Below are 13,669 nucleotides of genomic sequence, written 5' to 3'. Positions count from 1 at the left end.
CAGGCCCTCTCTCTCCACCACCTCTTCCCTCACACAGCTAACTAGGGTGAGGGCTACTGAGTAGAAAGTTGAGTAAAAAAGGCTTTGTTTTTATCTGTGCTGTGTCTTGAGATCCCTTGTAAGATTTCCATTTGAGAAAAAAAAATTGTATAAAACTTTTTCAACCCGCAAATGCTTTATTATTATATTATTTGGTGCCATTGAGTTGGTTTCGACTCATAGCAACCGCATGTACAATAGAATAAAACACTGCCTGGTCCTGCACCATCCTCACAATCGTTGTTATTCTTGAGCCCATTGTTGCAGCCACTGTGTCATTCCGTCTGGTTGAGGGTCTTCCTCTTTTTCACTGTCTACCATGCATGATGTGCTTCTCCAGGGACTGGTGCTTCCTTATAACATGTCCAAAGTATGTGAGACGATGTCTCGCCGTTCTTACTTCTAAGGAGCATTCTGGCTATATTTCTTCCAAGACAGATTCCTTTGCTCTTTTGGCCGTCCATGGTTTACTCAATATTCTTCGCCAATACTGTAATTCAAAGGCATCAACTCTTCCATCTTCCTTTTTTACTGTCCAGCTTTCACATGCATATGAGGCAGTTGAAAACACTGTGGCTTGGGTCAGGCACACCTTGGTCCTTAAAGTGACATCTTTGCTTTTTAACACTTTAAAGAGGTCTTTTGCAGCCGATTTGCCCAATGCAATGTGTCATTTGGTTTCTTGACTGCTGCTTCCATGGGCATATACTATACTTCCTTATTTTATAGGTGGGAAAACTGAGGTCCAGGAAAGTTGTGCCCACAGTAATGTAATCAGTTCCCTTTTTTTTTTTTTCTTGGAACATTTTATTGTGCTTTAAGTGAAATTTTACAGAGCCTATTAGTTTCCCATTCAAAAAATGTATACACAAATTGTTTCATGACATTGGTTGCAAACCCTGCAGTGCGTCACCCCTCCACCCCCACCCTGAGGTCCCCGTTTCCGTTCATCCAGTTTTCCTGTCTCTCAGTGGCTTCCTTTGCCTTAGTCAAGTTGCGCTGACTTCACCCGTGTTGTGTATTGCCTTTCCCTTCACCAGAGAGAGTTAACAATTGTCTACTATCTAGTTAGTGGTTTCCCCTTTCCTCCCCTCCCTTTCCTGGTAACCATCAAAGATTGTTTCTTTCTGCTTGTAAACTGTTTCTTGAGTTTTTATAATAGTGATCTCATACAGTATTTGTCCTTTTGTGATTTACTTATTTCATCAGCATAATGTCCTCCAGGATCAACAACAGTGCAAATGTTTCTTGGATTCATCATTGCTCTTTATTGTTGCATAGTATTCCATTATGTGTATGTACCATAACTTGTTTATCCATTCATCTGTTGATAGGCATTAGGTAGTTTCCATCTTTTTGCTATTGTGAATAGTGCTGCAGTGATCATGAGTGTGCGTAAGTCTATTTTGTATGATGGCTCCTACTTGTCTAGGATGTATTTCTAGGAGTGGGATTGCTGGATCATATGGTATTTCTATTTTTAGCTTTTTAAGGTAGCGTCATATCGTTTTCCATGGTAGTTGTACCATTTTACATTCCACAAGTAGTGTATGAGAGTTCTAATCTCCCCCACAACATTGCCTTCTTTTTTTTTTTTTTTTTTATCAGTGCCATTCTTGCAGGTGTTAGATGGTAGCTCATCGTTTTGATTTGCATCTAATGGTTAATGATCGCAAGCATCTTTTCATGTATTTGTTGGCCGCCTAAATGTCCTCTTTGGTAAAGTGTCTCTTCATGTTCTTTGCCCAACATATGATAGGGTTGTTTGTCTTTTTGTTGTTGAGTTGTTGTTTTCTATATATTTTAGAGATTAGACCTTTATCAGATATGTTGTTGCCAAAGATTATTTCCCAGTCTGTAGGTTCACATAATTTGTTTTTTGCAGAACTCAGACCAGGGTCTTTTTTCTATATCATGATGTCTCTGTGGTAGAACTGACTTCTCTCCTCCTAGAACATGGAAACCCTCATTCTGACCATAAAAACCCATGTGAACAAATAAAAATACTGCCTCTTTTCCAAAGATCGAGTGAGGTTTTATTCCAGATACATCATGATTGGAAGGTTGGAATGTTTCCTCTCATCTACCTAAATCTCTTCTTTAGATTTAGTTACCATTAGGAGGAAATGAAGGAGCCCTGGTGGTACAGTGGTTAAGTGCTTGCTTACTAACCAAAAGATGGATGGTTTCAACCTACCAGATGCTCCGAGGAAGAAAGATACAGCAATCAGCTTCTGTAAAGATTACAGCCTTGGAAACCCTATGGGACAGTTCTACTCTGTCCTATAGGGTCACCATGAGTCGGAATCACCCCAATGGCAACAGGTTAGGAGGGAATGAAGTTCATTCTCCACATTAGCCCTTGGGCCTATTTAACCATTTCTGTTCAGTTAAGAACAGGAGTGGGTCACTCAACTCTAAAACTCACTGCCGTCAAGTCAATTCTGACTCATAGCGACCCTGTAGGACAGGGTAGAGCTGCCCCATAAACTGCCCCATAGAGTTGCCAAAAAGTGCCTGGCGGATTCAAACTGCCAACCTCTTGGTTAGCAGTCGTAGTACTCAACCACTATGCCACCAGGGTTTCCGGAGTGGGTCACAGGAGTCTGCAAAAGCGCTTCCTTCTTCCTGGGTGAGAATTACACCTTGGCTCTAAGGGCTCTATTTCAAAGGACACACCCTATCCTCCTATTTCCAAACAAAAACGTGAAATAACAATGCCTGGTGGAGTTAGACAAGTTGGTTTCTGGATTAGAATGTGAATGGTGGTGCAGATGCTATGCTCGAAATACAGCAGTAAATCCCCAGATTTTAAAAAAACCTCTGACTTAAGGAACAACTTATACTTTAATGTTATGTAAATTTACCCTCACTTTGAAATGACTGAACTACTGACAACAAATTCTTTATCACAGTCACCTTCACTTGCTGCACATGCAGCTTTTAAATCATTGAAAAGTCTTCTATCCTTTTCTGGCACTAAAGCAACTAAACCCAACCCACAGCTATCAAGTTGATTCCGACTCATAGCAACTCTATAGGACAGGGGCCCTGATAGCACAGTGGTTAAGCATTTGGCCGCTAACTAAAAGGCTGACAGTTCGAATCCACCAGCCACTTCTTGGAAACCCTATGGGGCAGTTCTAGCCTGTCCTGTAGGGTCGCTGTGAGTCAACGGCAGTGGGTTTTTTATAGGACAGAGTAGAACTGTCCCATAGGGTTTCCAAGACTGTAATCTTTATGGAAGCAGATTGCCACATCTTTCTCCCACAGAGCAGCTGGTGGGTTCGAACCAACTTTTCGGGTAGCAGCCAAGCGCTTAACCACGATGTCACCAGGGCTCCTTCTTGCACTAAAACTCATTGCCGTTGAGTTGATTCCGACTCATAGCGACCCCCTATAGGACAGAGTAGAACTGCCCCACAGAGTTTCCAAGGAGCACCTGGTGGATTTGAACTGCCAGCCTTTTGATTAGCAGCCTTAGCTCTTAACCACTACTCCACCAGGGTTTCCTCTTGCACTAAAGTAAGGCTAAATAAGAACTGTACACACCTGTTCTGACTTACCTACAAATTCGACTTAGAGACACATTTAGGAATGGATCTCGTTTGTACCCAGTGTCATGGATTGAATTGTGTCCCCCCAGAATATCTGTCAATTTGGCTAGGTCATGATTCCCAAAATGGTACAATTGTCTACCATTTTGTCATCCGATTTGATTTCCCTATGTGTTGTAAATCCTATCACTATGATGTAATGAGATAGATTATCTCGGCAGTTATATTGATAAGATCTAAAAGATTAGATAGTGTCTTAAGCCAATCTCTTTTGAGATATAAAATCGAGAGGTAAGCAAACAGACATGGGGACCTCATACCACCAAGAAAGCAGTGCCAGGAGTAGAGCACATCCTTTGGATCTGGGGTTCCTGCACGGAGAAGCTCCTAGTTCAGGGGAAGATTGATGACAAGGACCTTCCTCCAGAGCCAACAGAGAAAGCCTTCCCCTGGAGCTGATGCCCTGAATTTGGACTTCTAGCCTACTAGACTGTGAGAAAATAAATTTTTCTTTGTTGAAGCTATCCACTTGTGGTATTTCTGAATAGCAGCACTAGATGACTAAGATACCCGGGGACTGCCTGTAACTTCCTTGATGGGTTGATGCGCCCTTTGGGAGCTTATGGTGCCAGGATACTGTTCCACACTTTGGTGTACAAAGCAGCCTCCCATTTCCTCAATAAATGGGTAGAAAACTGTTCCCATGCAAGAGTAGCTATCACCATTGCTACTAGAGAGAGGCTTTCTTTTCTCCTGACACTGATGCGTCTTTCCACAGGCCATATGGCTGCCCACCCTGGGCATATGTAGCCTATTGTGTTTCATGTCATCAAACCTTTCTAAAAACAGTGGCCTCCCCCAGGATAAAATCTTGACTTGGTCCTCTAGCTCTCAACCCCATCAAGATGGACAGGAGAGAAGTCAATACTCCAGTAGTCTGACACAGTAGAGGAGGTTCTTATCATATCAGACCATGCCTCTGGTTCAGTCCCACACTGGTGGCTAAGGATGGCCATGGTTAGCCTAAATACCTGATCAGATTGCCAGATGTGCCACACATGATTCCTGGGAAAGAATTTTCAGACCCTGCTTAGAAATGCTTACCTTTCTTTAAATCCTTGTATGATATAAAGCAACAAACAGTTCCTGGGGAGTCGCTTTTGTTCATTTAAAGCATTGCCATGAAAATGTGTTACAGTGTCTGACTTGGTACTTTGCCTAGACACTGGTCAAATAGAAATAGGCTAAATGTATTTCTCACTTGGTGTTGGGCTTAGTCTTATTAAAATATAAAACTAAAGTGTATGGCTTCCTGCCTCTCTTTGAACATACCAACATGCACTGGGGAATGAAGAGTCGGCAAAGGATATTGTTAATAATGGACTACATACTTTGCTCCACAGGTGTCTTTGGAAGCCATTGCTTCTCATTCCTTTTGTAAAATCATTTCCCTTTCAGTAAACTAATTATCATTTCCCTCCATTTATAATATAAAACAGTAGTACTGCCCTGACAAAGAAGATAAAGAACACATCCTGCTCTTCATTTGGGGCTTCGCTTGACAGGAACATAGTCCTGGGATGTTAGCAATCTTCCTGTGAGTCGTGGTACTATGTGGAATGAAGCTGTCAGATGTCTTCTCTTCTCTTTTCTCATTCCCTCCCCCTCACCTCCCATTGCAGAGTAGCACTGAGAAGTATTTACTCAGCTGTGGCCTGGTAACAAAACCTTAGTGCCCTGGGGATGGGAAGAAGTGGTGTGGTCATGCCCTGAACTATCCATGTCCTTCCGAGCATCTCTTGGCAGAGCAGCTGGGGTGAGGGCAAGTGTCATTTACAATGAGCCTTCCCAACCCCTGCATAGGAGAACAGAAAAACAATTGCAACCGAAAATTGGAGAGTCCACTCATGGGCTGTGGTGTTCTCTGGCCTCTGTGGTGGTTCCTAATGAGATCATGCAGCCAACCAATTAGAGATTGTTCAATCCTCTGGGATTCCCCATGGCTTGGTAGTATTTCATTATCTCCCTCTCTTGTCCTAGAGCCAGCTCACCCAGCCACCCACCCACCAGTATGCAGGCACTCACACAAATGAGTTCAGCTAAGCCCACCCCATTTCATCTCCCATACTTTTGGAGCAAAAAAACCCCTTGATTCTGGCTTTGGGGAAGCTTTCTCTGAGTAAGGGACAAAGATATGGCTCTACTTCCTTCAGTCTGGCCTTCTTCCACTTGTCTCCTTTAGTGACACCACTCTGACCTCGAAAATGGCACCATTTCCCAGGAAGAGCAGAGGCATCCAAGTCTATAGCCACATACCACCACAGTTCTGAACAAACGTTGGTGGACACACATGGTGGTCTCACAGAGAATGTAGAAGTGACCAAGCTGCCTCCTCAGAGCTTCAGAAGCAGGAATTTTCACAGCAAGAAGGCAGATCAGATGTAGAAAAGATAAAACAAGATCTTCGTCCTTTTCCTCTTTTCTTGCAAATGAGAATTAATTAGTCCTTGAATATGTTGGGCATCAGTTATTTCTGACTAGATTAATTTTCTTAGCCAAAATAACCTCATCGATCACTCTTTAGGATGAGGATGGATATAACCAACAAAAGAATAGTTAGAGTTGGGGGATGCTTATCTTGCGAATGATAGGCATTCATGCTAGAGATGTAATATTTCCTGTAAAGTGATTTTCTGTAAAGTGAACCCTAGGCTTCTTCTGACTTTCATAATAAAATTCGTGATATATTCCTATGAAAATAAATATTCAAAGTGTTTGAATTGAGCACTTGGTGAGAATGTGCTAGGAGTCATCAAGCTCATGAATGTAGTCCACCTGCCATAATTGCTTGTGTTTGCTCAGAGTTGTAGTACGTACTAAATAGCACATTTTCATTTTTCAGCGCTTCACAGCTCCTGGCATCTCCTCACACCCTCTTAAGTTCACAGAAATGCCTCCTATGCCTGGAGATTTCCCTATCTCTGTGTTTACCTAATGACCAGAAGTTTGTCCCTCTCAATTTTGATCTGGGTCACTGTGGAATGCATGTTTTTATTAATTCATTCCTTCAACAAATATATGCTATGATTTGCCTACTATATGCCAGGCATTATGCTCGGTGCTTTAGTTAAGCCCCAAAATTCCTTAAGTTCAGGACTTCTTAATCAGTTAATAATAATTACTTAATAAAAGGACCTGAAGCACTTACTGATGAAAATCAAAGACCAGAGCCTTCAATATGGATTACACCTCAACATAAAACAAAAATCCTCACAACTGGACTAATAAGCAACATCATGATAAACACAAAAGATTGAAGTTGTCAAGGATTTCATTGTACTCGGATCCACAATCAATGCCCATGGAAGCAGCAGCCAAGAAATCAAATGACATATTACACTGAGCAAATCTGCAAAAGACCTTTTTAAAGTATTGAAAAGCAAAGATGTCACTTTAAGAACTAAGGTACACCTGACCCAAGCCATGGTATTTTCTGTTGCCTCATATGCATGCAAAAGCTGGACAATGAATGAGAAAGACACAAGAATTGACACCTTTGAATTACGGTGTTAGTGAAGAATATTGAATATACTGTGGACTGCCAAAAGAATGAACAAATATGTCTTGGAAGAAATACAGCCAGAATGCTCCTTAGAAGCAAGGATGGCAAGGCTTCATCTCACATACTTTGGACATGTTATCAGGAGGGACCAGTCCCTGGAGAAGGACATCATGTTTTGTAAAGTAGATGGTCAGCAAAAGAGAAGACCCTCAATGAGATCGAGTGACACAGTGGCTGCAACAATGGGTTCAAGCATAACAATGATTGTGAGGACAGCGCAGAACTGGGCAGTGTTTCATTCTATTATACAAAAGGTCACTATGAGTTGGAACTGACTCGACAGCACCTAACAACAACAAAATAATATTACCATTTATTGGTTACTTTGCTGATTTTTCAGGAAAGTACCTTATATAGAGAATATTTCGTTTGATTTTTATAACAGTTCCATAGGTAGATATTTTGTAGTTACCCCAGTTTTTAGGTGAAGAAGCCAAGACTCAGAGAAGTTGTATTAACTGGTACAAAGCCATACTGGTGGTTAAGTATTTGAGCCAGGTTTTGAAGTCAGGTCATCTGGTTGCAGTGTCTGGGCTGTATACTAACACAACTACCCTGTCCTATTTACTGTGGCCCCACTGAAAGGTATCTGTGTGTTTAACTTAGCTATAAAGCCCGTCAGTACCTGGCTGTGAAAAATCCTATCATCAGAAACCAAGTCCTCCACCTGGCTCCCACCTGCTAGAGTAGAACTTGCAGGCCTTTCAGAGCCAGGCTTAGGTCTGAATCTTAGCCCTCCGTCCTCTTTACTAATTGTTTCCTTGAGAAAGTAATTAACCTCTTTGGGCCCATTTCTGTAGTAGCAAATGCCAATAGAGCACTTAATAATAACAGGCCAGACACTGTTCTAAGCACTTCACCTTAGCTCTGAACAACCCTATGATGTTGATATTATCACTATCCCATTTTATAGACAGGGAAGCTGAGGCATAGAGCACTTTAGGGTCAAAGAATTTGACCTTAAAGCAAAGCTGGTATTTGGACCCAGGCAGTCTATTTCTAAAGTCCATGCTATTAGCTACAATCTACACTGTGCTGCCTCTGGAGGTGATAGGATCAAGGGTGCTGAAGCCTCTGGCCCAACGCCAGGCGCACAGGTGGTGGAACTGTTATAAGGTTTAGAAGAATCAAGTTCGACAACTCTGATCTCTCACAAAAAGAGGTGCACCAATTTGTGGAAAGTGTTCTGATTTTGATCTTGTACCAAAGCCTTCTTATGTCTTTGTCTTTAAACTTCCAAGACCTGCTAACTGAAGCTTTTCTAATTATGAGGGGAGATTCCTTTGAAGAAGGTATCTGTTAGTGCATACCACTTACCTTCTCGCACCTGCCTAGATCGCAGGGAGGGTGTGGACGTGAGAAATGGTGATCTAGCCACCAGCACAGGCATACTTATTTCCCTCCAGGTCCTCTGGTTTTCTGGCGCTGAAGCTACAATCTTTCCTGTTGGCAGTAATTAGAACCATTCAAACTCAATTTCTTATGTGAAAAATACCAATTCACTTGAATTGTCTGCTGAATGCAGTTCACTTGGAACTATTTAGTGCCTGCAGTTTGTTTGCAACAGGGCTTCAAACCAGTGCACTCGAGAAATTTGCATTCACCACATCTTTGATATGGTAAAACCCATGTGAAAATTGTGCACTACAGATTAGTAAGTAAACACATTTAAGCCCATGCCTACCTTGCTTACTGTAAGCCGATCCATACCTGCCCACTGGTTAATCCACCCCTGATAACGGTAGTGATGAACAGATGAGGTAACAGTATAAAACCCTTGGAAGAACAGTGCTGGTTCATAGTAAGTGTTCAATTAATGTTAGCTATTTATGAGTCGGAAACGACTCGATAGCACCACTAAATAAAAAATAATTAGTATTACTATTATTTAACCCCGCCAGGCCCCCTTCCTGTCCCCCAGGCTCTGGACCCTCCTGCCTTCACCCATTAGGTTATTTCATCTCTCAAAGCCTCCACGTCATTATCTGAAAAATGGGGCCGAGGATAATGGAATCTACTTCATAAGATTGTTGTGAAGGTTATGTGAGGTAATTCTCTGAGCACAGAGGTCAATGACCATTCACTTCCTGCAGTGTTATTCCTGAAGCACAAAGGGACACTTGGAAGGAGCTCTTGGGGAGCTCTCTGAGCCAAAGGGCCTGAAGAAGATAACATCATTTATGGTTAACCAATGCTTGAGTGTAAGCCTCGGGAGCTGGGGAGACTGCTGGCCTGTCCATCACTCTAACTGCTGTGCCTGGACCAGAGGGGGCCCACAGTAATATTGAATAAATTGATGAATGGATAGATACTGCAAAAGAGTTTCAGAAATGGATTTGGCTCAGGTGACATGACAGAATTTTCAAGGCTGAACACTGCTAGGTATTTAAGCTTTCAAAGAACCAAAAGTACCTTCCTCCTCTTCTCTCCTCTCCTCTCTGCCCCCAGGGTTTAAAAACAAAACCAAAACAACTCCCATTGTTCAATGTCACTGTGTTCTAAGCATTCTAGTAACTACTTTATAGACATTCTCTCTTTTAATCTTAACCCCAGCCATGGGAAGTAGGTATCATTGTTCTCATTTTACAGACAAGAAACTGAGATTTAGAGAAATTGAGCAATTTGCCCAAGGCTACGTACCTGGTAAAAAGCAGAGTTAAGATTTGAACCCTAATCTATGGGGCAGAAACAAGCTCCCATTTGCTCATCAGTGTTTTGAAACAAGTCTTTCCAATTACCATTCTCCCAAATACTCACTGTACACCAAACAAGGAGTGTCTCCAAGTGGCAGATGCCTCTCCCTTGAAATCATCCAGTCTTCATATTATCTGGACACTACTTTAGTAGAGGAAACCCTGGTGGCGTAGTGGTTAAGTGCCACATCTGCTAACCAAAGGGTTGACATTTCGAATCCTCCAGGCGCTCCTTGGAAACCATATGGGGCAGTTCTACTCTGTCTTATAGGGTCACTATGAGTTGGAATTGACTCGACACCAGTGGGCTTGGTTTGGTTTGGTTGTTGCATTAGAGCAGTACAAGGCGATTTTTGTAAATCATTCTTCTGTTCTTGGGAAGTAGATATTTTAAGTATATGAATTAGAATAATATCCAGAACCCAAAGATAGCCTAGAGTCTGGGCACCAGAAGGGCTACGTTTGGTTCCTAGCAGTGTGTTTCTTGAGTGAATGTGGGGTTATACCACTCTGTCTCTCTTGGCTGCTCATTTTCCTTCACCCTGTTTATTTTCCCAAGGGTATTTTGTAGGTAATTTGGAGGATAAATACGAATTTCTGTGAAATACTTTGACCCCGTAAGCATGGTATCAGATACATCCACCAAAGTTTAGCCCAGAAAAGCACTGATGATTCAAAGACACTACTTTAATGACTCCTGGAGTGAGAATAAAGTAGGAACATGTTAGATTGAGTAGCTTTTCTACCTTGCGTTTACCTCGCTATCCCTCACCCCAAATCTGTGAGACCATGAATGGCCATTACTCCCTCCCTTGAAGAAGAGAACCTCTTCCAAGCTGTGCCCAAGATCAGGCGAGTGAGGGCAGGAAAAGTGCACGCCCCATTGTGGCCAGGATGAAGTCCACAAAAGCCATCTTGATCCTTTGACCTACATTGACGCCGAGCCTTTTCCTTTGGTGTCCTTGACTTTGGCAGTGTGGTTAGTCTAACTCTCTGCCCCCACCTTGAATTGGGCTTTGATGAAAAAGCAGTAGGAACTCAGGCCTGTCCCTAGGGACTTGGGGTTTTCGTCTTGGAAAAGCATCAACCAAACTAGCAGGGGCAAGAGATCTGAATTCCTGTGGTTTGGGCTAACTTAGGTCCAAAGAAACCAAGTGCCTGTGATCATCATCTTCATTCCTCAAATGTGGCCATGCCCTCTGGATTCCCTTCTCTTACTCATCCTCCTCCAAATTTGGATGGCTTCGGGGTTGCTTGTGCTTGCTTTACCATTACCGTGTCCTTCCATATTTGAAATACTTTGGTATATAATATACTTGCAAATTGCTGCCGCTGGGATGATCTAAAAGCTTTTGGCTTTAGTACATGCAATAACAAAACAACTTTTAAGCATCAGTGTCTTCCCTCCACCTTGGGATTCTATAAACCTCCCTGAGATTTGCCTCTCTGGGTTTCCTGCTGAGCCACAGAGTCTTGTCCGAGCTCATTTCTCCCAAAGCACTGTATCTGTGTATCAGGAATCATTTGGTTGCCTTGATTGTGTGTTTTGGACCTTTGCTCCTGGCTTCCTATAATAGGATGGCCAGGTTTGTGTGCATACATCCAAAAGAACCCAGGCTGCTCCAATGCTGGATGACAGAATAAGATGTGTGGGTTGCTACTCTATACTCTTCTCCATGCATTACAAGACTGAGTTTGCCCTACTACTGCTGCCACATATTCTGTGGATGGTCTTTGGGAATGTTGTCATGAATGTTACCAAGCCAGTAAATTTTGGCAAATTTAAGCAGCTTTGAAATGACTCTCCCTTCTCAGATTTTTATACACAAGGAAAACTAAGAAGGCTGATAAAACTACCCCTTTTGTTCCCACTCTTCACCCTACCACTTGTCATGCCAATGAAGCTCCTTTGGCCCAAATGTTGTAGGGTGGGTGCCTCCCACCCAAGAAAAGCTTTGTAGAAATATTGATCTTAAAATCTCACTCCTGGAGGTTAGTGGCTCACACACCCTTAATACTGACTCACTGTTAAAAGAGCAGCTGTATCAAAACTAGGTCTGAAGCCCATGAAATGACCAAAAAGAGGGAGGTGACTGGATATTCAGAGACCTAATGTGTTCCTCTCCATGTCCACTTCAGATTTGCTGACCATGAAAGAATATCACTGTCTGCTCCAATTACTGTGCCCCGACTTTCCGCTGGAGCTCACACAGAAGGCAGCCAGGTAAGTCTCCTGGGCTCTTGAAGCCAACTCAGCCCTCTGTGGACCACGGCTTTTATACAATAAAACTATTAGGGAAGAATAAAACCAATAGGGAAGAAATTGGCATTTGGAGAGGGGTCTATTTGGGATTTGTCCAAAAATGTAATACTTTCTGTGTTTCCGAAAAGAAGCCAACTGATCCTTTGTGGGTTTTGTGGGGAGCCTGAGGGTCTAAAGATAGGGTGGTAGTGAGATGACGAGGCCAAAAAAAAACCCACACACAAAAATTCTAGAGGACATTCTGAGAAAATGGGGGAGGGGCAAGAGTTGGCAGTGACTTGTGATGAAGGGGGTTGAGGTTGGGGGTGGGAGTGGCATGAAGGTGATAAAACCTTGATTGAGAAAAGGGCATATTGTACTATTTCCCATAAAAGAAGGCTTTTATGATTAGTCCAGAACTAGGAGGACTTGGCAGAAAAAAGTTAGATGCCTCTAATTTCTTTGTTTGGTTTCACTGTCACTCACATTTTTTAACCAAATGAGGTAACTGGACTATGCCTCTATTAACTTCATTTACTACAAAACCCAAGCTGGGTTGCAAATGGAAGTACAGAATAGCAAATGTCTTGTTTTCTGAAAAATACCCACCTTCCCTAAATCATATTGAATACATTTACCGTCATTGTAACATTTAAATTCATTTACCTTAATTATCTCATGTAGTCCTTAAAAAGATGTTACTTCCCACTTTACCACAGAGGAAATTGAAGCTCAAAGAGTTTAACAATGTTGCCTGAACTTGTTGATAGCTGGTAACTGGCAGAGGCAAGATTTGAACCCAGGTCTGCTGAATCCAGAGCCTTTGCTCTCAACCTCCTCACATTCCTGCCTCCCTGTGCCAGGCATCAGTTCATCCTGGAGCATTTCTGCTTGGTGGTTTGACCCAATGACATCAACGCTGGATTGGCTGCAGTGCACCAAGAGCTACCCCACTCCTGAAAGAAGCCAACCACCTGCTCCGTTGCCTGGGAAGATAAGAAATCCACTGCTACCAGCAGCACACTAGGGCAGGCTGTTTTGCAATTCACAGATCATGAACTAATTTTTCTGGTTATATGCAGAATCTGTTTAGTGATCACACACTCAAAATTATGGAGGTTTTTTTTTTCCCCCTTATTATTCAGTGGATACTTATCTTTCCCAGTGGCAACTGGCCACTGGTAAAAGTTGCAGTTCAGGTTTTATAATTTTAACTTAATCTGTTATCCAAAAGACATTTGAATTTTTTTTTTTTCCTTAGCTGAAAAAAAAAAAGTGTGGGAGAATATATCATGTAATTTAAAGCAGCCAAGTGGAGTTAGCTTCAAATTTCCATGATCGTTTCCCTTTGGGCTCAGATCATTCTAAAGAAGACAGCCCTACATTGTTTTTGGAAATACTCAGCATTCTTAAAGACTGTGCTTTATAATAAAAGTTAGCTATAACTCTAACTAGAGAATTCCTAAATAAAGAAAAGGAACCAGGAGCAAGTGTGTGTATGCTCCACAAGAGCAGG

The 13,669-nt window shown here is 42.2% G+C and overlaps 1 protein-coding gene across 1 annotated transcript in view; it reads left to right on the top strand.

Moving 5' to 3' along the window:
• Window positions 1-13,669, top strand: part of CSTPP1 (centriolar satellite-associated tubulin polyglutamylase complex regulator 1) — a 227,164-nt gene that overhangs the window by 186,664 nt on the left and 26,831 nt on the right. Inside the window, exon 4 of the mRNA XM_010592082.3 lies at window positions 12,051-12,135. Within this exon, the coding sequence (XP_010590384.1) occupies window positions 12,051-12,135 (85 nt within the window). The remainder of the gene's footprint in view (window positions 1-12,050; window positions 12,136-13,669) is intronic.

This window comes from Loxodonta africana, chromosome 7 (genome assembly GCF_030014295.1).
Source record: "Loxodonta africana isolate mLoxAfr1 chromosome 7, mLoxAfr1.hap2, whole genome shotgun sequence".
Lineage (NCBI taxonomy): Eukaryota > Metazoa > Chordata > Mammalia > Proboscidea > Elephantidae > Loxodonta > Loxodonta africana.
This window is presented reverse-complemented; position numbering and strand designations above follow the sequence as displayed.